The sequence below is a fragment of the Danio rerio genome, chromosome 13 (assembly GCF_052040795.2).
Source record: "Danio rerio strain M-AB ecotype USA chromosome 13, GRCz13ab, whole genome shotgun sequence".
In the NCBI taxonomy this organism is placed as follows: domain Eukaryota; kingdom Metazoa; phylum Chordata; class Actinopteri; order Cypriniformes; family Danionidae; genus Danio; species Danio rerio.
The window spans coordinates 41,354,436-41,378,010 of NC_141033.1; the positions used below are offsets into that span (position 1 = coordinate 41,354,436).

At 36.7% G+C, this 23,575-nt stretch overlaps 1 protein-coding gene across 1 annotated transcript in view; it reads right to left on the reverse strand.

Moving 5' to 3' along the window:
• The window catches only part of lmbrd1 (LMBR1 domain containing 1), a 172,495-nt gene that overhangs the window by 66,491 nt on the left and 82,429 nt on the right, over nt 1-23,575 (reverse strand). Inside the window, 2 exon segments of the mRNA NM_001008612.1 lie at nt 2,066-2,191; nt 18,493-18,566. Coding sequence (NP_001008612.1) covers nt 2,066-2,191; nt 18,493-18,566 — 200 coding nt within the window.

The following is a 23,575-nucleotide window of genomic DNA, read 5'->3' on the forward strand; positions in this document are numbered from 1 at the left end:
ATTTTGTTGAAAAAAAAAAAAAAAAAAATATATATATATATATATATATATATATATATATATATATATATATATATATATATATATATATATATATATATATATATATATGTGTATATATAAAATACTTGGATTATCCCAGCTCTTAATGCCTTGTATTGCCTTCTAGAGCATCAGTGAGGGTTTAAACCTTTTTTAACAGTTGTGTTTGAGTCCCTCAATCATCCACAGTGTGAAAAGATGGATCTCACAATCATACACTCACTGCTGGAAAGGGTTCAAATCTGCAGAAGATGCTGGAAAACATTAGAATCTGCAGGAGATTGGATAGGACAATAGTGTGTGGATTTTTCTGATTGTTCAGAACAAACAAGAGACTCATAAACAACCGTCACAAAGCAGAAAAAACCCTCGTAGATCATCTGGAAACCACACACAGTATTGAAAACCAAGGGTATGTAAACTTTTGCAAGGGGTTATTCTGATAATTTCAGCTAGATTTGTGTGCAGTAAATCACATGTAAACATACTTTATGTCAAATATCTTACTCGGACCAGTACTAAATAAAAAATAACATGCATTTAGTATGATCTCTCTTATTTTGTTCAAATTATTCACACTTAAACAAATTCTTCAAGGGGTGTGTAAACATTAAATTAGCAAACAAATCCATAATTATTTGAAGTAAAATTGACCCTAATTCATTTTATAAACATAGAAAGTGCATGAAATACAACTATCTACTTCATTCATTCATTTACTTTTGGCTTAGTCCCTTTATACATCAGGGGTCGCCACAGAGGAATGAACCGCCAGCTTATCCAACATAAGTTTTACACAGTGGATGCCCTTTCAGCTGCAACTCAGCACTGGGAAACATCAATACACACTCATTCACACACATACACTCCGGCCAATTTAGTTTATTCAATTCACCTATAGCGCATGTCTTTGGACTGCGCGGGAAAACCGGAGCACCAAGAGGAAACCCATGCGAACACGGGTAGAACATGCAAACTCCACACAGAAGTGCCAACTGAAGCCTGATTTATACTTCTGCGTCAGGTGACTGGCGTAACCAACGGCACATGCAACGCGCGTGGCTGTGCATTTATACTTCTGCGCGCTGTCTCTGTTGGTCTTCATTAACACTTCCGAAACGCTAGTTGGCAGTGAAGTGTAAATGTTCCTCTGTGTCGAGTTTCTTCGCTACTTTTTTGCTTTTCCTGAACACTTCCGGGATGTACAAGTGGCTCAAACTCGCTCATTTTGAGGCAGGAACCGGTGGACGTGCAACAACTTTAACTATGAGGTAAACACAAAACAAAACTTTCCATCCGGAGCTTCTTCACAGTACTCCAAACTTGTAAACAATCGCTTGCGCGGCATCACGCCATTCGCACGGCTCTCGGTCCCGCCCAGACTCGTCAGCGCTTCTAAGCCGACCAATCACAGAGCTTACGCTACGCGTTGTTGCGACGTGTAGTTACATTTTTTGAGAGGTGCACGTCAGTGACGGCGATGGCCACGGCGAAGGGCTATGCGTCACCGCTGTAGCATACGCCGGTGTTTGACACAGAAGTATAAATCAGCCTTGACCCAGCTGGGACTCGAACCAGTGACCTTCCTGCTGTTAGGCGACAGTGCTTACTACTGAGCCACAGTGTCGCCCAACTTTCTGTGTCAAATCATTTTAAAACACTATTAAAATACTGTTCTTTGCTTAACAAATATATTATTAAATATATTATTATTTTAAGTAATTACAATCTTGGTGACAGATGGGTAAAAAGATCTGAAAGATTTTATAATAACAGTTAATTAGTATGTGAATCATAATGAATCATGTTCAATTTTTTGTATGTTCTTTTTTTAATGATAATAAGTATATTCTATTTATATGAAGATAATGATCTGTATCACTGGTACAGTCTCAGTTAAAGATCCTTCAACCAATTTAGTCTCTGGACCCACCACTGCCATAAAGAACAACAACAAACAGTGGCTCATCCTAAACAAAGCGAGCAGAGCCCTGATCTGAATTCAGTTCACACAAGCAGAGACCTTGGCTTTGAGCTTGTCTATCTGGTGCTCCACCTCCTCCGTGTCTTCTGTGTTCTCCAGCCGCTCATACAGGACGCTGCGTGTGCCTTTAATCAGGTTCAGCGGCAGCACGGACATCCCGTATGCCTGGCAGACAAAGAAAACCCACAGCATTAAACAGCAATAAATAACACACAATGCAGTCATCAGGTGAAGTGGCACAACAGTTTGACTAAGAGTCGCCCTGTGAGTGGCCCCAGTGCAGGGGAACTAAATCCATACATTATGGCACTTGATAAAAGAGCACTTTCTAAATGGTGTCATTCAGAAGCCTCCTGAATCCATGTATGTGTTTTCTGGGTGAAGAGGAGGAGATGAAAGAGAGAAAAGCGTGAGTGTCTGTGTGTTTGCATGCATCGACCATTTTGAGATGTACGGCTTGCTGTTCTGCAATGCACAGCCTAACAGTGCCCCCATGTGACGGCATTCAGCCGGAGCCCACTATGCATGTGATATAGGGAAAAATATGATGATAAAATCCTAATATCAGAGGTTATTTCAACACGACTGAGCTCATCGATGAGTTTTTTTTTGGAAATGCAGGTCCTAGCACAGAAAGGCTAGGGTCAGAAGCCTGCTAGCCTTCTCAATATGGGCTTTGTGAACTTTAATTAAAAATAAAGACCATCTTCAATACTCTCCTGGTGGCAAATCAATACAGGCAGGGAATAATAGAGACCACACACACCTCTCACAAATCTCACACTCGTAGGGTTCTGCCATTTTCAAAAGCTTTCATATCAAAATGCTGACAAAAGTCAGTGGCACAATTAGATCTTCAGAGGGCGGCTAAAACACCGGTGACCTTTTTATCTCCTTTGCCGAAGACGCTTTTAAAGCGCAGAAAGTGACGTGCTCTGTAAAAACCGGTCGTGGAGAGCGTCCGCCGCGGGCCGTGACACCCACTGCTATGAATCACGAGGGCTCTAAAGGCCGGGCTATTTCCCGAATACCAAGCGCTCCTCATAAAAGAGGAATCTGTCCTGCGTGCCCGGCGAGATGCCTCCTTTTCCCCTATTCTTTCCTGCCCTCCTCGCCCCTGCACTCTGTCAAGCGTGAGGAAAATAAAAGAGACACTCCAAACAAAAACAGGTGTGTACTGTGCTGATTGCAAAAGAAGACCTGAGGCAGAAGACAGAGAAGGAGAGATAGTTTGAGAGAAAGAGAGAGAGAAGGAGAAAAGGAGGAGAGATGGAAGATGAAGGGATTGCAGTTGTCAGCTGGGAGATTGGAAGAGAGAGGGATGAAAGTGGGGATCGAGAGAGAGAGAGAGAGAGAGAGAGAGAGAGAGAAAGAGAGAGAGAGAGAGAGGGAAGTGGAGGCGTTCACCCCCTTATACAAGGATGCTTTTGTTGAACAGCCTGCCTGGGAAAAGTGTGTGCTCTGCCACAAGAACTATGAGTTTCCTCTGACTTTCTTTACACTTTTCACTGTGGCAGGTTTGCAGGGGGAAATAAAGAGGATTTTTTTTTCTTCTATAGGTTTCTATACTTTTCAGGATTCGCTGTCAGGGATGGCACAATTTCTGACATGTTAATTTCAGTTGATTTCAGTATCCAAATATTATAATGAGGATGCAGAGATTAAGTACACTTTATAGATTTAAAACCATGCAAACAGGTGTGTACATGAGTTCAGCATGCAACAAGACATGGTCTTCTTCCAGATGGCGTCTCAGTGTTTCTTCTGTCTCTTTTGTAGTCTGTAAATTAAATACAATCGTGTTTCGCTGCTGGAAGTGAGAGGCTAATTCTATTTGCTGTTGCTTTGTAAATATTACACTGTCAATTTACACCATCCAGGCAGGTGTGGAGCACATTGTGTTAAGGAGAACCACATCTGTGTCACTTGGCATGGCAAAAAGAAAATATCATTTCAAAAACATCTTATAAAATGCAAATTGTAGTGTTTGGGTGCTGAGCCAAAATTTAAAGAATGAAGGATGGATGGACGGATGGACGGATGGATGGATGGATGGATGGATGGACAGATGGATGAACGGATTGATGGACGGATGGATCGATGGACTGACGGCTGGGTGGATGGAAGAATAGATGTAATGACATTTGGATGGATATAGATAAGGATAGAGATTTGGATGGATAGATGGAATGTTGGACGAATGGATGGATAGATGGAATGACAGATGAATAGATGCAGTGACAGATGGATAAATAGAATGGTGGGAAGATGGATGAAATGATGTTTGGACAAATTTATAAATGGAATGACGGATGAATAGATGGAATGACAGATAGATGGAATGGTGTTTGGACAGATAAATGAACACAATAATAAATAGATGGACAGAAAAAAAATAAAAGAACAACAGAAATAGAAGGATGGATGGATGGATGGATGGATGGATAAACGGATGGATGGATGAATGGATGGATGGATGGATGGATGGATGGATGGATGGATGGATGGATAAACGGATGGTTGGACGGATGGATGGACGGATGGATGGACGGATGGATGGAAGGATAGATGGAATGACGTTTGGATAGATATAGGGAAGGATGGACATTTAAATGGATAGAGGAAATGATGGATGAATGGATGGATAGATGGAATGACGGATGAATAGATGCAGTGACAGATGGATAAATGGAATGGTGGAATGATGGATGAAATGACGTTTGAACAAGTTTATGAATGAAATGACGGAGGAATAGATGGAATGACGGACAGATGGAAAGGTGTTTGGACAGATGGATAAATGGAATAATAAAAAGATGGATGGAAAAAAAAAATAATAACAGAGATGGAAGGATGGATAGATAGATGATGGATAGATGGAAGGACAGAAGAAAATGAAAGAATAACAAGAGATGGATGGATATATGGATGGATGATAGGTGGAATGAATAGATGCATGATGTATGAATGGAATGATGGATAGATGAAAAAATAAAAGAATAACAGAGATGGAAAGATAGATGGATGGGTGGACAGAATAATGGATGTATGGAAAAAAAACTAAAGAATAACAGAGATGGAGGGAGGGAGGGATGTATGGATGTATGGATGGACAGACAGATGGAAAAAATGAAAGAATAACAAAGAGATGGATGGATGGATGGATGGATGGATGGATGGATGGATGGATGGATGGATGGGTGGATGGATGGGTGGATGGATGGGTGGATGGATGGGTGGATGGATGGATGGGTGGAGCGGGTGGGTATGTGGGTGGACGGATGGATAGACAAATGTATAGAATAATAGATGGGTGGATTGGATAGATGAACAAAAAATAAGAAAAAAGATTCATTTATGTATTATAGATAGAAAGAACGATCAAAAGAAGACTATGGTATGGATAATTAGATGAATGGAACAGATGGAGAAAAAGATCAATGAAATGAAATAATGACAGGTGAACAAAAAGACGACAGAATTCATCCAAAATCAGAGAAACGTCCTTCAATGCTTTCAATGATCAATGGTTTGCAACAATTTTGCAGAATTATTTTTTTCAGTGTGGCCTTTTCGGATGCACAGAGGCGGTGAGGAGGAGGAAGAGTCTCTCACCAGTCACAGGTCATTTTTGCAGCACTGTGATTAAATCAGTGGAAAATTAATGCGGTCACCCTCTCGTTGGGAATCAGCATCTTTTGGAGCACAGATTTAAGAGCGCAAGGAACCTCCAGGGCTGAACGTCAGCACACCAGCCAGACTTTTAAATCACGCTGCACAGGGACCCGAGCGCCCCTCGGTCAAGTGCACAGATCAAAGAGCCCTGATATACGCTCATATGCATATGCAAATATTACATGCACATTAAAAAGTCAACGGTTCAATCATTTTCATTGTAACGTCACACTGGGAGCAAACTGAGCTTGATATAAGACCTCAACATCTATATTAGCCAATGAAGGACGTTAAACATGCTCAAGTGAGAATGCAAGTGCTGTTTTTGATGTCTATTACTCAATCACGGCAGTTGGTGGGAGTTAAGGAATCAATTTAACCCTTATGTTTTGTTGGGGATGTTTTCATCCACTCTGGGGTGATTTTAAGTCTTAATTTCAGCTGGTGGAATGATATTTGGAGACAAATCGTATTTTGACAAATATTTAAAGAAAATGCTTTGAATTGAAAAAACTCAATACACTCTGGGCAAATTTACTATCCTTTCGTTATGTTCGGGATGAAAACATCCACTGAATTAAACTGCTGTAAAAATGCATCAGATAAATATTTTTTCAATTTCATGTCCTGATTAAAACTACTAAATCGCTTAGAAAATTAAAGGATTTTAACTCTAATTGCCAAGATCACAAATGATGTCACTAATTTGGTAAAATAAAAAACACAGACAAAAATGACGTATTTTCAATATATAAAGTAATTCAGGACTGTTTTTTTTTTTTTTTTTTTTACTTTTTTATCAAAGTCTTAGACATGTGAAACAACATTGCCTTTGATGCATTGTTTTTAATAGATTTTTATTTTTTTCTTTCGAATTAACTATTGGTGGCTGTTGTTGCCCCATTTACTTCCATTATAACCACATTTTTTTATTACGAAACCAATTTAGTAATTTTGCACAGGACTGAGGTTGATTAACAGATTTATGCAAAAGATTTTGAAAAAAAAAAAAAGATTATATATATATAGGGCCGGCGCGTCCATAGAGGCGACTGCCTAGGGCGCCAGAATAGAGAGGGCGGCAGAATAGAGAGGGCGGCATCCGTGACACTACCCTCACCACCCGCACCCTCAGTTATATCCGCGTCTAGGACAACAGAATAGAGAGGGTGGCATCCACGACACTATCCTCACCACCCGCACCCTAAGTTATATCCGCGTCTAGGACGGCAGAATCGAGAGGGTGGCATTCACGACACTATCCTCACCACCCGCACCCTCAGTTATATCCGTGTCTAGTGCTGTAGAATAGAGAGGGCGGCGTCTACGACACTATCCTCACCACCCGCGCCCTCAGTTATATTCGCGTCTAGGGCGGCGGATATATATATAATCTGATGCATTTTAAAAGCAGTTTAATACAGTGGATGTTTTCACCCAGAACATAAAAGTAAATTTGAACAGTGCAAAAATGAAACTTCTCTCATCATTTACTCGTCCTTCACTTGTTCCAAACCCTTGAAAAATATTTTTTGAGTTCCCTTAGGCAAAAGAAGAAATCTTTAAAGAAAGCTGGAATCCTGTAACCACTGACTTTCATATTTGTTTTTTCTTAACAGAAAAAAATATATATATATATATATATTGATTGGATTTACTTTACATTTTTTTAAGGTAAGTGGCTGCAAACTATTTATATAGGCTGAATTTAAACAAACTAAATCAGACAATGTTCACCTAGCTTGCTTGTTTAAATTCAGCCCATATAAATTGTTTGCAACTTTAAAATTATTTTTTTTTTTTTTTGCAAAATGGAAGTCAATAGTTACAGACTACAGACTTTCTTCAAAATATCTTCTTGTGTGTTTGACAGTTGAAAGAAACTCAATTTGGAATCACTTGAACACAAAAAATAGAGTTTGCTGCATAACTACTTATGTAAAATGAGCTTAAATAGCACAATTCTTGAAATCTTTTGGGACAACTTAATTGTTTTAAGTTCAATCTACTTAAATTTGTTAAGCTAACTTTATTGGGTTGTGTTGGGACAACCTAAAAGAATTGTGTGGAAACCAAATGAGCGAAAGTAAATGGTGATTTTTATTTTTTTTTTATTTTAGGGTGAACTATGCATTTAAACTCAATCAAGCATGAAACACTTCTGGATCTCAGAACACTGAAGGTGATAAAGGCTTTTTGAAATCGCATCTTGGAGCAGGACAAAAGAGCACCTTATATAGTCCTTACAGACTATAAACACAGACGAGGTGATAGGGAGTTCAAGGTGAAGTGATTGGCGTTGACTAATGGGAATAGTTTCAAATAAAGCGGCAAGGACCGACATGCATGTACTGTTATAAATGAATTTCTTCCATGAGTATTTTGAACTTGTTTACAAATAGAAATATCTTGAATCTTTTGGGAAAAAAAAAAAAAAAACTATTGCCCAAAGTCAAAAGTCTTTATGGGCGAAGAAAAAAACTTTATATATATAAAAATAAATATTATATATATATATATATATATATATATATATATATATATATATATATATATATATATATATATATATATATATATATATATATATATATATATATATATATAAAACTAGTTTATTTATTTTACTCTACACTGGAAGATATATTCAATAAATGTATTTAATTTTCATTTGATCATTTTTTTCAATCAAGAAGACGTCATTATGTGTACACATAGATACATGCATACGTGCATACATACATACAGTTGAAGTCAGAATTATTGTAATTTTGAATTTTTTTTTCTTTAAATATTTTCAAAATTATGTTTAACACAGAAAGAAAATTTCCTTTCTTATTTGTTTTATTTAGGCAAGAATAAAATAATTAATTTTTTAAAAACATTTTAGGGACAAAATTATTAGCCCCTTTAAGCTATATATTTTTTTCGATAGTCTATAGAACAAACCATCGTTCTAAAATAACTTGGCTAATTACCCTAAACTACCTCGTTAACCTAATTAACCTAGTTAAGCCTTTAAATGTCTTTTTAAGCTGTATTAAAGTGTCTTGAAAAATATCTAGTAACATATTATTTACTGTCATCATAGCAAAGATAAAATAAATTAGTTATTAGAGATGGGTTATTAAAACTATTATGTTTAGAAATGTGTGGAAAAAATCTGCTCTCTTTTAAACAGAAATTGGGGGAAAAAAACGGGGCTAATAATTCTGACTTCAACTGTACATATATACATATATACAGTGTTCAGCATAACTGAGTATACCCCATTTTGAAATATATACAGTATATATATATATATATATATATATATATATATATATATATATATATATATATATATATATATATATATATATATATATATATATTTTTTTTTTTTTTTTTTTTGCTTTTTTTGATTTTTCCTCTTTTTATAAATATTTATGCTAAAAATTAAAATTATGTATTCAATATTTTTCAATAACATATCAATTTGGGTGTACAAGTTTTTGGACTGTCATCGTAAGTTATTTTGTTAGATAAGCTCCAGATTTGGCTAATCTAATGCATTAAAAATATTAATTTAAAAGATAGATTTGTGAGAGGCGTATTCATATATGCTGACCACTGTATATACACACATACATACTGTACATACAGTACTATACATAATGTAAACACATACATACTTCACATACATACATAATGTGCACAATAATACATACAAACATACATGCACACTGTACATACTATACATAATGTAAATACATACACACATACACATACATACACACACATACATACATACATACATACATACATACATACATACAAAGACAGACAGACAGTACACATGCATACTGTGCATACAGTACATGCATACTATCCATGTACATACACACTGTACATACAAACATACATACATACATAAACGAACAAGTAAAAACATAAAGGAAATTAATGTTTATAATAAAAACAATAAAATAACATCATAAAATAAAATAAGCAAATGCAACTTTCAGAAAACAGATTTGTTTTTTCAGAGAAAAGGGTCAGAACTGTATTTTATAAACTAGGGGCAGGGAACCTATGGCTCGGGAGCCGCATGTGGCTCTTTGACCAAAAATATGTGCCTCTCCAGCTGTCTCCTTTCAATAAAAAATTTAAATGGTCACTAAAAATCAGTTTCCTAATGAAAATACAATTACAATTACCTTTTTATTGTATATTTTTACAGCAAAATGAATAAGAATAAAAGGACGTTTCAATCAATACAAGTGTGGCGCCGTGGATTAACATGAATTGCGACACCAATAAAGGGCATGCAACTTACATTTCTATGGTAACCTTGCACGCATCAATACAAACAACATTCATGAGTGTTGATGGCTAAAAGAGACAAAAATCTATAAATTACCCTGGATACATGGACTTGCTCAACATGTGATGCTTTTTAATATCCCAAAATGGCTCTTTAAAAAAAATGCATTTGCCAAAAAAATCTGAAATGATTTTTTGCTGAAAAAAGGTTCCTGACACCTGTTATCAGTTGTGTGAAGAAAAAACAAAACAGAATTCTGATTTTACATCCCACGATTCTAACTTTTTTTAATTATAATTTTGACAATTGTAGTTGCAATATTATAAACTCTTTATAATATAATATTTATAAACTATTTTCTTGTAGTTTTGTATTTATATCTCACAAATGCAATTTAATGCAATTCTGACTTTTATTTTAAAAAGTGACTTTTTACAGTAGCAACTAATTAAGCATTCCTCTGAATTCTAAACTTAAATCTTACAGTTCTGACTTTTTATTGTGACTCGCAAATGCAACTTTATATACTTTCTCACAATTATGACATTATTTTATTCGCAATTCTGAGTTTATATCTCACAATATTGAACTTAAAAAAACATTTGGTTTTACTCCTTGCAATTAAAATGTTATTCTCCATGCAACGCAAGAAAATCATCTTTATATTGCCAATAATAGTGATTTAAAAATCCAAGGCAGAAGGTTTAAGCGAAGCGTTGTTTGAATTCTCAGTTCCGAAACGAGCCATCGCCCATGCAGGAAATAAAAAAGCGTTTCAAGTGCAAAAGCGCTTTCTTCAGTTCAAAGCACAAACAACATTTACCTAGAAGGAATTCTTCTGCGTGTTCCTGAATAGGAAATGATTCACCCTCAAAACAGCCTTAAATAACCAAACTCTGGCAACTTCATGCTGTTGCACTTAAAAGAGGCAGATTAAAACTCCCAGCATGATTGTTTTTAAGAGCTGGCCATCCAAGCATTGGATAGGTAACTTAGCTCCGCCTGCCCTGACCATATGGCACTTCAGAGGCTTATTAACAAGCCGAGGCTCCTGTTTGTATGTGCTTAGGTTGAATATTAATTTCCCAGTAGCTCTGCTTAAAGTGTGATGTTGGCCAAAAAAGCAGCGAGAGCTAAAGGTTTGAATTGCTTGCTTTAGCGTTTAGCCGGCTGTGGCGTTGTCATTACGAGTTTACATCTCGGTCAGTCGTTTGAATTAAGAGCAAGTGGCCACCTTGGCTCAAAGTGCAGTGATAAATTAACCTGCCCACCCTGGACAACACTGCTGCAGCATACGGCGCCCATCACTTAGATTCCATTAGGTTAATCATGCATAATAATAACACATAGGCCGATATGATAAATCACCCATCGCCTCTGGGAACATGAGGAGGATGGGATTGGGTGGTTCGGTTTCCTACTTGAGGGTTGAAAACAACAGGAAAGAAAAAACGCAAGAAGAACAGCTCCAGTGAGCGAAGGCTGTTTTTTTTTTTGTTTTTTTCGACAAGGAATCTTTGATTGACTCCGAGTCTCTGTACCACAAGCAGGAAGATCAAAAACAACAGCGCACCAGGAGCCTTTCTTTTTCCATAAGACACTCCGGGAGCTTCTGACAACATGAGGTCAGAAAGGAGAACATTATCATCCTTTGAGTCTTCTGAAAACTGTCAAACCTTTAATACAGGCCTGTATTCAACAGCCCGAAAGCTCAAATTATGAAGAAAAACAGATTTAGAGATGCAACTCATGCATTTGAGAGGACACTACTTACCGAAATTCATAATTCATATTATACATATACAGTATATGGATTTTCAATTGCATATAGAACTGAAATTTCATTTAGTAGAACACTGCAGAGTTAAATTGCTGATTTTATCACAATTAAGAACAAGAACAATATTATTAATGTAAATTTTATAATGCTGACTCTCTAAAAATGTAAATATATCAAGATATTTTAAATGTAAAACTTAAATTAATTTCATTTAATTTTCTTGTAGGCTTAGTCCCTTTATTAATCCGGGGTCGCCACAGCAGAATGAACCACCAACTTATCCAGCACGTTTTTACACAGCAGATACCCTTCCAGCCGCAACCTATCTCTGGGAAACATCCACACACACACTTATACACTACGGACAATTTGGCCTACCCAATTCACCTGTACCGCATGTCTTTGGACTGTGGGGGAAACCGGAGCACCCGGAGGAAACCCACGCGAATGCAGGGAGAACATGCAAACTCCACACAGAAACGCCAACTGAGCCGAGGCTCGAATCAGCGACCCAGCGACCTTCTTGCTGTGAGGCGACAGCACTACCTACTGCGCCACTGCTTCACCCTTAAATTAATTTATATAGAGAAAATGTACAGTAATCTTTAAAATTGTACGTGTTATATACGGCATATGCTTACACTTACATGATCTCTTTGTCTAACTAAACCTTAGCAAATAACTATGGAATAACCACATTTGTGTTAGCCTGTTTTTTACATTGGTTATGTGCATTTAAAATCATTTAGCAAAAGGCAATCAGCTGATTATCCTTTAATTTTTCATTCATTCATATTCTTTTTAGCTTAGTCCCTTTATTAATCGGGGGTCGGCATAGTGGAATGAACCACTAACTTTCCCAGCATATGTTTTATGCAGCGGATGCCCTTCCAGCTGCAACCCATCTCTGGGAAACATCCACACACACATTCACACACACACACTTATACACTACGAACAATTTAGCCTACCCAATTCACCTGTACTGCATGTCGTTGGACTGTGGGGGAAACCGGAGCACCCGGAGGAAACCCATGCGAATGCAGGGAGAACATGCAAACTCCACACAGAAACGGCAACTAAGCCGAGGTTCTAACCAGAGACCCAGCGACCTTCTTGCTGTGAGGCGACAGCACCTACTGCGCCACTGCTTCGCCCTTAAATTCATTTATATAGAGAAAATGTACAGTAATCTTTAAAATTGTTCGTGTTATATATGGCATATGCTTACACTTACATGATCTCTTTCTCTGCCTGTGATCTAAAGTGTTGACTGACAAAAATTTGGTCAAATATTGTGCTGTCATGAGCATAACTAGTTCTAACTTGCCTAAACCTTAGCAAATAACTATGGAATAACCACATTTGTGTTAGCTGGTTCTTTAGATTAGTGATGTGCATTTAAAATCATTTAGCAAAAGGCAATCAGCTGATTATCCTTTAATTTTTCATTCATTCATATTCTTTTTAGCTTAGTCCCTTTATTAATCGGGGGTCGGCATAGTGGAATGAACCACCAACTTACCCAGCATATGTTTTATGCAGCGGATGCCCTTCCAGCTGCAACCCATCACTGGGAAACAACTGTACACTCTCATTCACACACATAATCTACCGACAATTTAGCTTACTACAATTTAGCTTACTCCGTAGTGTATGAGTGTGGATGAGAAAATGAAGACTGCAAACACCATTGCCAGAAAGAGTACAAACAACTCTGTCATATATCATTCAATTCATAATAAGATATTGTAGCTGGCATATTTTTGTCAAGGCTACTAACAATTCTGATCGCAGCTGTTTTTCTGTATATATATTTAAAATATTATATTTATAAATAGCCATGTGTGCCACAGTGAAAGATATTCCCCCTCGTTCTCTTCAACCCCTGATAAAGTGGAGATTCGCATACCCCGGTTACTCATGATGTAGGCGATGAAAAATGGATGACATTAACAAGTGTTACAGTACAATCAATTTATCTTATCTGAATAGAACAGCTACAGTATGCTGAAGGAATCAGAATATGGGCGTTTATTAATGGCCTTCAGGCCCAGATATATAAATAGGAGAGAGATAACAGGGCATATACATCACGCTGACATCTCAGCCACACGTCCACACACATCGCTGAGAAATGACAGTGTGTCATTTTGAGCGATTGCAGGCCAAAACGCAAGAATCACAAAACATTTCTAATGTTGAGGAGCCGCTCTATCATTCAGGATGACTACAATCAAAGTCTGTTTCCATACAGGCGACTTATGTGTCGAATGGGAAATTTGTGTAAAAATGTCACACCTGGACTCCACCATCCAAGTCAGGTCAACAACTACTTCGACAGAAAAGACGTGCTACTGCAATAATCAGTTTTAACAACATTGTCAAAACACTGCAGTTTGTTTGAGTATCCCAAACAGCCTAGCAAATTAACATTATTGAATCTTTTTAAGCTTGTCTGCTTTCAGTGACTTCGAAATGTAGTCGAAAATGTATCTGACTGGATTGCTTTTGTAGTTTAGATGCTTATGTAGTCAAGCACAATCGAACAGCCACAAAAGGCTACCAACTCTCAGCCTATTGACAAATTCTTAAACAAAATGAATGTCTTTGAAATGTCTATGCGGTCTGATATTTGGTTAGAATGTAAAAAATATACAATATATGCAGTCTTACTTAGTTTGAGTATCCCAAACAGCCTAACACATTAACATTAGCTATTTATTAACCATGTATTAAGATGAGGCCTGAAACTTTAAGCTTGTCTGCTTTTAGCGACTTCTAAATGTAGTCAAAAATGTATGTTTAGATGTACCACAAAAGTCTACCAACTCTCAACCTATTGACCTATTCTTAGACAAAATGGGATGGGTCTTTGAAACGTCTATGCAGTTTTATTTTTGGTTAGAATGTAAAAAATAAAAATGATGTGCTGTTTTTTTGTTTGAGTATCCCGAACAGCCTAACACATATACATTACCTCTTCATTCACCTTGTAATAAGATGCATTTTATTAATCTGTCACAAATGGACAATGCTAAATACAGGTGCAAAAATAAGGTCTGAATTTGTTTTCGTTTCAGCATTGAAAATGTATCCGACTGTATTGCTTTTGTAGTTTAGATGCTTATGTAGTCAAACACAATCGAACAGCCACAAAAGGTTACCAACTCTCAGCCTATTGACAAATTCTTAAACAAAATGAATGTCTTTGAAATGTCTATGCGGTCTGATATTTGGTTAGAATGTAAAAAAATATACAATATTTGCAGTCTTACTTAGTTTGAGTATCCCAAACAGCCTAACACTTTAACATTAGCTATTTATTAACCATGTATTAAGATGAGGCCTGAAACTTTAAGCTTGTCTGCTTTTAGCCACTTCTAAATGTAGTCAAAAATGTATGTTTAGATGTACCACAAAAGTCTACCAACTCTCAACCTATTGACCTATTCTTAGAAAAAATGGGATGGGTCTTTGAAACGTCTATGCAGTCTTATTTTTGGTTAGAATGTAAAAAATAAAAATGATATGCTGTTTTTTGTTTGAGTATCCCAAACAGCCTAACACATATAGATTACCTCTTCATTCAACTTGTAATAAGATGCATTTTATTAATCTGTTACAAATGGACAACGCTAAATACAGGTGCAAAATAAGGTCTGAATTTGTTCCGTTTCAGCATTGAAAATGTATCCGACTGGATTGCTTTTGTAGTTTAGATGCTTATGTAGTAAAACGTATTCGAACAGCCACAAAAGACCATCAACTCTCATTTGGTAAGAATGTAAAAAATTTACAAAGGTCAATGTTTTCTTACAAGACATGACTCTAATGCAAAACCATATTGTACACTGTAGTTTTGAGTACGAACGACAGCTGCTGCTCACTTTGTCGTTTTGTGTAATAGTCTAGTGTAGGTCTATTGTTAAATATTAATTGCATTAATGATAAAATATTTGACGACTCATTTACTAAAGGTGGCTGTCTTTACAAAAGAAACGTACAATAGCCATGTCTTCATTCAAAGATGAAAATTAATCTAGTGCAAAAAAACAGGTGCTAAATATCAAAAAATGAAAATAGGATTTTCCGTGGTATAAGAAGCTACTGTAGGCGTTTAAAAAAATAAATAAATACTTACGCAATTAATGTATGGTGGATTTGGAGGTGTAAGACCGCTTTTTGGAAGTACAGCCACTCAAGAGGTAAGAATACCAAACTACTTTTGATTATGGCTAAGGCATTTTAGAATGGCCACAACATTTCATGTTATTTTATTTCATTTTATGTCTGCTGGTTTGTCTATTAATGCAATCCCATCACTCTTATTTTTGTCTTTGCATGAACTGTTCAACAAAATCACATGACTTTTTGATGTGCATACTGGAATTTATTTGGTAAAAATGTTTTCATCACAGCTTTTGAACACTTTATATTGTCTGACATAAAAGTGTACCCTGCTCAGTATTTATATTACTCCATGTGCTACTACTAAAGCATTTTCAAAACTGATGTGCATCTTAGCATTTCTATTAGGCTTTTTTATGCAATATTACAAAGTAGGTGGATAGAAGCAAAGCTAAAGATGACAATGTTTTGCTTAAAATTACCACAGACAAAGCAAAAGAACATCATCTGCAAAACTTGAAATGGCATGCACAAATTTACTATGGAGCAATTATTTTGTGAAATCAAATATAAGTGTCACTATCCTTTGACAGTGAATCTTCTTAATAATCAGTCAGTGATCAATATTCTGATTTTGAAGACATTGAAGAGACTGCAAATATGAGCCAGAGCCTGAATGTACCGGGTAAGTGCACTTTGACAATAATGTTGATAGCAAAATCATCAGCTCAAAATATTCCCATCATGGCTCTAATAAATAATGATGCTTTTATTCTATTCTTTAGTGACTGTATTTAAAATACCAGGAGAGATTTATGCTATTGGAGCCACCCATGTTTGACATATAGGCCCGGGTCACTAAGACCCACCTGTCTAATAGTGATTGGGGAAACATTCATGCATTTAAAGGGGGCCTATTATGCCACTGTTTACAAGATGTAAATCTGATGTTGGAAGTCTCTGAAATCCCTAAGGTGTGTGAGTGAAGTTTTAGCTCAAATTACCCGACAATGCCTGATACCCGATGTGCTTTGAAATGTGCATTTTTTTTTTTTTTTTGATGTTTGACAGAATCTCAACCAAAACATGAAGAGAGGGTGGGACAGAGTAGCTCCTCTTCTTTAAAAAAACAAACAAAAAAAAAACACAGCCAATAGTGTACCAGTGAGAGTGGTTGAGCTAATAAGTAATGATGCTTTATTCTGTTCTTCAGTGACTGTATTTAAAATACCAGGAGAGTTGTGTGCTATTGCAGCCACCCATGTTTGATATATTGGCCCAGGTCACTAAAGACCCACATGTGGAATAGTGATCAGGGAAACATTCATGCTTTTAAAGGGGACCTATTATCCCACTGTTTACAAGATGTATATCTGATGTTGGAATTCTCTGAAATCCTAAGGTGTGTATGTGAAGTTTCAGCTCAAATTATCTGACAAATTATTTTTTATAACCGTTTGAAATGCCCCCTTTTCTGCTTTGATCCAAAAAGTGCTGTTTTGGTGATTGTCACTTTAAATTCAAATGAGATTGTGCTCTAGACCACTTGTTAAAAGAGAGCGGAGCTACAAATGCCTGTGCATCAGCAGTATTAGGGAGAGATTGTAACTAATGGATAGGTCTTTCCCCTCCTGATGACATTTGAAAAGGTAGAATGTCAATCAAAGTGTTTCTGCTAACTGTTTTTATTAAGTGTGACTATAAAAAATTGATTTAATTAATGTTTACCATTAGATGCTGGCTATATTCACACACTGTTGCCACACAACTGTGTTCAAACCACTTATAAAAGTAATTTTTGCATAATAGGTCCCCTGATGTGCTTTAAAATGTGCTTTTTTTTTCGATGTTTGACAGAATCTTAACAGAAACGTGAACAGAGGGTGGGACATAGAGTAGCTCCTCCCCTTTAAAAAAACAGCCAATAGTGTCCCAGTGAGAGTGGTTGAGCTCAACTGCATCAAATGTAAAGTGTCTTGAAGGGGGCAGTGCATGTCGGATACTAAAGAGCATTCGATTGGTCATGATCTGATGAGAAACTGAACTATGAGATGGCGTGAATAAAGCCATTAATATATTTAAGCAGAAGAGACAAACTACAAGCTTTACATGTTTACGTTAGCTTTGTATATTCTAAACATGAATTTTGTGACTGTTTTGGTGTGCACTAGCTTGTAGATATCTTATAAAACTAGCAATACTGGTACTAACATCTAAAAAAAATTATTTTAATATTATAGGACCTTTAAGAGCTAATACCAGATGTAAGTAGGGGTGTCAATTCAACCAAAGGCATGAGTTTGTAAATCTATTTCTCAAACTATAAGAGACAGAACAGTGCTTTTGCAATTATCCAATTTGGTGGCACCATCGGTACAGAAAGTGCACACTTCAGCACATTTAAAAAAGACACAAACAGAATTAAACCAGGGACAAAAAATATCTACATTATGTCTAAAAGTGCTTTCTTTTAACAATGCTGAGCAGTCTCTTCACACCACCCTCATAAGCGCATGCAAATCGATGAGGCACAAGTAACCAGCCACCATTACGGATTCTCTCTTGGCCACTCACCGTGTATGTGATCACTGCCAGCATGCCAATCAAGGTGAGCGAGCTGATGGAGAACGACAGGGCGGCCAGGCCATCTGCAAGACAGAGGGGAAATTTATTTATGACACGGGCCAAATGCAGAGCTCTGTTAAGTTTTGGTCGGACGCCAGATATTCAGAGCAGTTCTTGCCCCCCAGGGAAATTTCTCAATGCACCTCATCTTCTCTCCTCTCTCACTATCATTTCTCTCAACCTCCTCTTGCTCTGACATAGTTATTGAAAGGTCAGCAAAGTTTTTGCCCTGCACATTTTAATAGTCACAATGGCATGTCTGAAATATAAAGGACATTCAGTCAGGTTCTGCAACATAAACATGGCTTTATTTAGTAGACAGAATCAATAGCAGTCAAATCTCTCAATTCTCAATACTGCATAAAAAACTGATATTGCTACTGAACTTGTAGTGTTTTACCCTGTAGTCATTCCAAACCTGAATAGAACATGGACAGGTTATTAAGTAAGACTGGATTTTTATTTTGGGGAATCATTTGTGTACTACTTTATTATTACTATTAGTAGTAGATCTAATAGTTAGGAATGTACAAAATATCGTTGATATCGCAATGTGATCATTCGCAATAGTCGCATCGCAGAATATGCAATGCTGACTTTGTATTATAGATGATAATTGGAGGTTTTTGTGATTTTAAAATCGGGCATTAGAAATTGTTCCATTTGTAACTTTAATAAGGATTCATTTTATTGAATTAACTTTATTTTTAGAATTATAGATTACTGTACCTGAATACTGTTACACTAGCAATGCAATAAAACCCTGTTTTTCTTTATGTATTGTATTGATCTGTGCTTGTGGATTGTTTATTAGATTATTTGCTGATGCTCTCCCCTACAGAATAATCCCAATTTGGTGAAATTGTATTTTTATCACAATGTATATATATATATATATATATATATATATATATATATATATATATATATATATATATATATATATATATATATATATATATGTGTGTGTGTGTGTGTGTTTAAATATATATATAGCAGAATAACAAAACATTGCAATGTTATATTTTTCAATATCATTTAGCCCTAGTTGTAGTTGTAGTAGTAGTAGTAACAATAATATTATATAATAAATAACATATTGAAATTGTGAAAGTGTTTAAAAAACTTAATTTTATACAGGTTTCTTTTTTACAATTCTGAAGTTATTAATTAGATAAATAAGCTGTAATAATAGAATAAACAAATGGCAATTAATACATTAAAATGTAAACCTATAGTTTATTCATAAACCTATAAATACAATTAAAGCAAAAATTTAAAATTTATAAGTGGTTATAGGTGACGCGGTGGCACAGTGGGTAGCGCTATCAGTTGGAGTTTGCATGTTCCCCCCGCGTTCGAGTGAGTTTCCTCCAGGTGCTCCAGTTTCCCCCACAAGTCCAAAGACATGGGCTATAGATGAACTGGGTTAGCTAACATTGTCTATAGCGTATGTTTATGTGTAGTTGAGTGTGTATGGGTGATTCCCAGTGGTAGGTTGCGACTGGAAGGGCATCAGCTGTGTAAAACAAATGCTGGATTGGTTGGCGGTTCATTACGCTGTTGCAACGCGACGTCAGATTAATAAAGGGATTAAGCTGAAAAGAAAATGAATGAATGAATGAATAAGTGATTGTATACAACTTTGGTACATTTTAAGTAAATAAAAACATCTAGCTGATAACTGATTAAAACTTGCAAAGTATAAAGATAAGACAATGAATTGATAATTTTAATCATTTATAATTTAATATTATATTATCATAATTATTTATTAATTATTATTGTGCTGAAACTGACAATAAATGCAATTTATAAAAAAAGAATTACATATTGGGATTATACAATGTGTGGTTTAAAAGAAATAAAAAGGTAATATTGACTTGCAATTATTCCTTGAAAGGTTATAGGTTCACCAAAACTTGATAGCAAAACAACCAGACAGCGCCATCTGTCAGCTGATTCAGGGAACTATCAATATTTAACAAACCTGTTTCTGTTTTGTTGTATTATGTGGTGGGAGGAGGGGTGGGTTGTTGGCTGTAAAAAGAAGCTCTTATTCAAAATAAGGTGCTATGTTTCTTACTTTTTATTTTCAGACTTAGTAACTAACAAAGCATATTTGACATTTTGTGAATCACTAACGTTGAGAGCCGAGGGTAAAATGAGTGAAAAGACGACAGGGCCTGCTGCCAGCTGTCAGATCTGAGGCCAGCTGAGGCAGATTTATGGGAAGTGACCTGCCACCGCACTCCCTGTTAGGATCCCACCTGTCATAGGGAGCGAGAGAGTTGAACACACACAAACTCGCCTTCCATCTCCTCTTTTCCTCTGGTTCTGAGCTCTGGCCCAGCGGAGCAAAACACAGCATCCTGGCAGCCCCGCGTCCAGAAAGCCCCCTTCTGCCCACCCCAATTCAATGCAACCCACTGTTCTCTGTTTATTTTCCTCCTCAGGAGCCGCTTTACATCGCTCACAAAGTAACTTCTTTCCATTTTGTCGAACCGCGTGAAGCCTGAGGACTGTTTGCTGCGCCACCCAGCACGCTCCACGCTCAGAAAAAGCCCCAAGACACAAAAAGCAAAACGAGAAGAAATGAAGATGATTACGCTCCTGCCTCATAATGTAGCAAACGGAAGAATATGAAAAGAAGAAGCTCTTTGATGTCTGATGGCTGAAACGAGCATTTACATCTGAATAGGTGTTTCCCTTTGTGATGTCGCCGCTTTTGTTAAGTGGCGAAGGCGCGAAGCCGGAGACAATGGCGTTCGTGTTTGGTGCGGAAAAGCGGCTCTGTTTATGAACTCCTCACAATGCGGGGGGGACCTGCGTTTTTTTTCCCCCGTCGCTTCCCCGGAAGACTTTCTAAGGGATTGGACAGAGAATATATTGTTTATTATCTGCGGCGGCTCCACAGCTGCTCTCGCGGCTGATTCCTGAGCTCTCTGAGAGAGTGGAGGCCCTTATCTCGACATGCACGGAGCACCGCGGGCTTATGGAGACCGCTGCCACTGAGAAGTGTATATTAAAGAGCTCTTAGCTGAGGTATTCACAACATGAGCTCGCTATGATAACCTCGTGGAGATGGAAAGCAGCTTGCTGAAGCCAACCCACTCAGTGGATTCTGGATGACGGAGAAAGAGAAGACGCTGCGCTGCTCTCACGCAGTTATAGGCAGAAATATTATCTTATTATAACCACAAACCACGGTGACGATGCACTACTGAAGAGCTTCTTAAGTGGTCTGATTGAGAGAGACTTTAAAAACGCTTGCAACTTGGCCAGATGTTAGACTTATTTTTAATGAAATATGTAGCTATTAAGTATGTAGAGTAACTGGAAAGTCACAAACATTGTTTCAATATGCAGCATAACACATATACAATTTCAGCAATCTTAGAGATTTGACATTACATTATTTCAATTTAAAAATTTGTTTTTTACTGTTCAAAATTGTTGATTCTTTTACAAGAAAAAGATAGACAGACATACAGACAATATATAAACAGAGAGACAGACAGATAAACACGTATGGACATATAGATAGGCAGACAGATAGATGGATGTACAGACACAGATAGATGGATAGATAAATCGATAGATAGATAGATAGATAGATAGATAGATAGATCGATAGATCGATAGATAGATAGATAGATAGAAAGACGGACGATGCATAGGCAGAGACAATATATAAACGGACAAATAGAGAGACAGACAGAAACTCTCTCAGAAATAAAGGTATGCGAACTGTCACAGAGGTGTAACCTTTTTACAGGATACACATTGGTACCTCAAAAGTATATATTAGTACCTACAAATTTCAAGAGGAACACTTTTCTACTTTTTAGGTAGTAATATGTACCCTTGAGGTATTAAGATAAAACAGTGACAGCTCGCGTACCTTTATTTCTTAGTGTGTAGAGTGACTGACAGAAAATACCTAAACAGACAAACAGAGAGACAGAGAAAAAGACAGACAGACGGATCTCAGACCTAAGCTTGATAATCAAAATGTTATAATGTAAAGTATGAACAAATTATATTCATATTTGCTATACATAAAAGTAAAATTACCACAAAGTTTCTATTTCAGTCAGGCTTCAACCTTTTTTTTCTAATTCTACACAATTTAGTCAAAACATAAAAAAGAAAATTTAAAAAAGAAAAGAGAACGGGCATGTATGTATAACTCAGGAGCATTTTCTGAGGCTGTGGGTAAAAGGTAGTAATGCACCGCTTCTCTTTATAAAACCTCATTGTCATCAGAAGCCGTAATTTAGTGTAATATAGACCTTTTTCTTGGCTGCTGCATGGAGGGCGCCATAGTGACCTGCGTCTTCCGGGAGAATGGTTAGAACTTCCATTTACATCTTTTACAATAGGTAATTTGTGCTCCGAAAATGGGTTTTAATCGCGTTTTTAATGGATTATGGAGTGTTTTTGTGACATAATTTAGACATATATTAAAGCCGTTATATTGTTGCAGATGTGGTTCAAGCGCGAGAGAAAAACGTTCTCCTAGTTCACGTGTCTGCTGTCAGAAACACAGTGTGTGTTTCCCCGGCCTGTCAGCTGTTAGCTCAGCGGCTCTTCAACACACACACGCGTGCAATACTTCACAGCATTATAGAGCAAACCAGATTACTGTCATGAAACTTAACAGATTTGTAAGTCATGCAATTTACAAAAAGTCTGTTACTGATACTCTGCTGGCTGATTTGGTGATCATTCTTATCACGAGCCCTTTACGTTTCACTTAGTGTATTGTATTCACCACGGTTTGTGTTTTTCTGTCATTTCGAAATAACTATAGCCTATATTTTCACTTTGACACAGTTATTAAATCAGTGTGTCAGTGGGACAGTACAGTAGGCTACGTGTGTCAAACATTTTGGACAATTACATTTGTTTGGGTTGGTTATATATTTGAAAGAAAGAGAAACTGTTGACGTTAGCGATGACGAGGCTTCATTTAAATGGCACAAGATGCCGTTTGACAACGAGGGGAAAAATGCCTCACAGCAGTTGT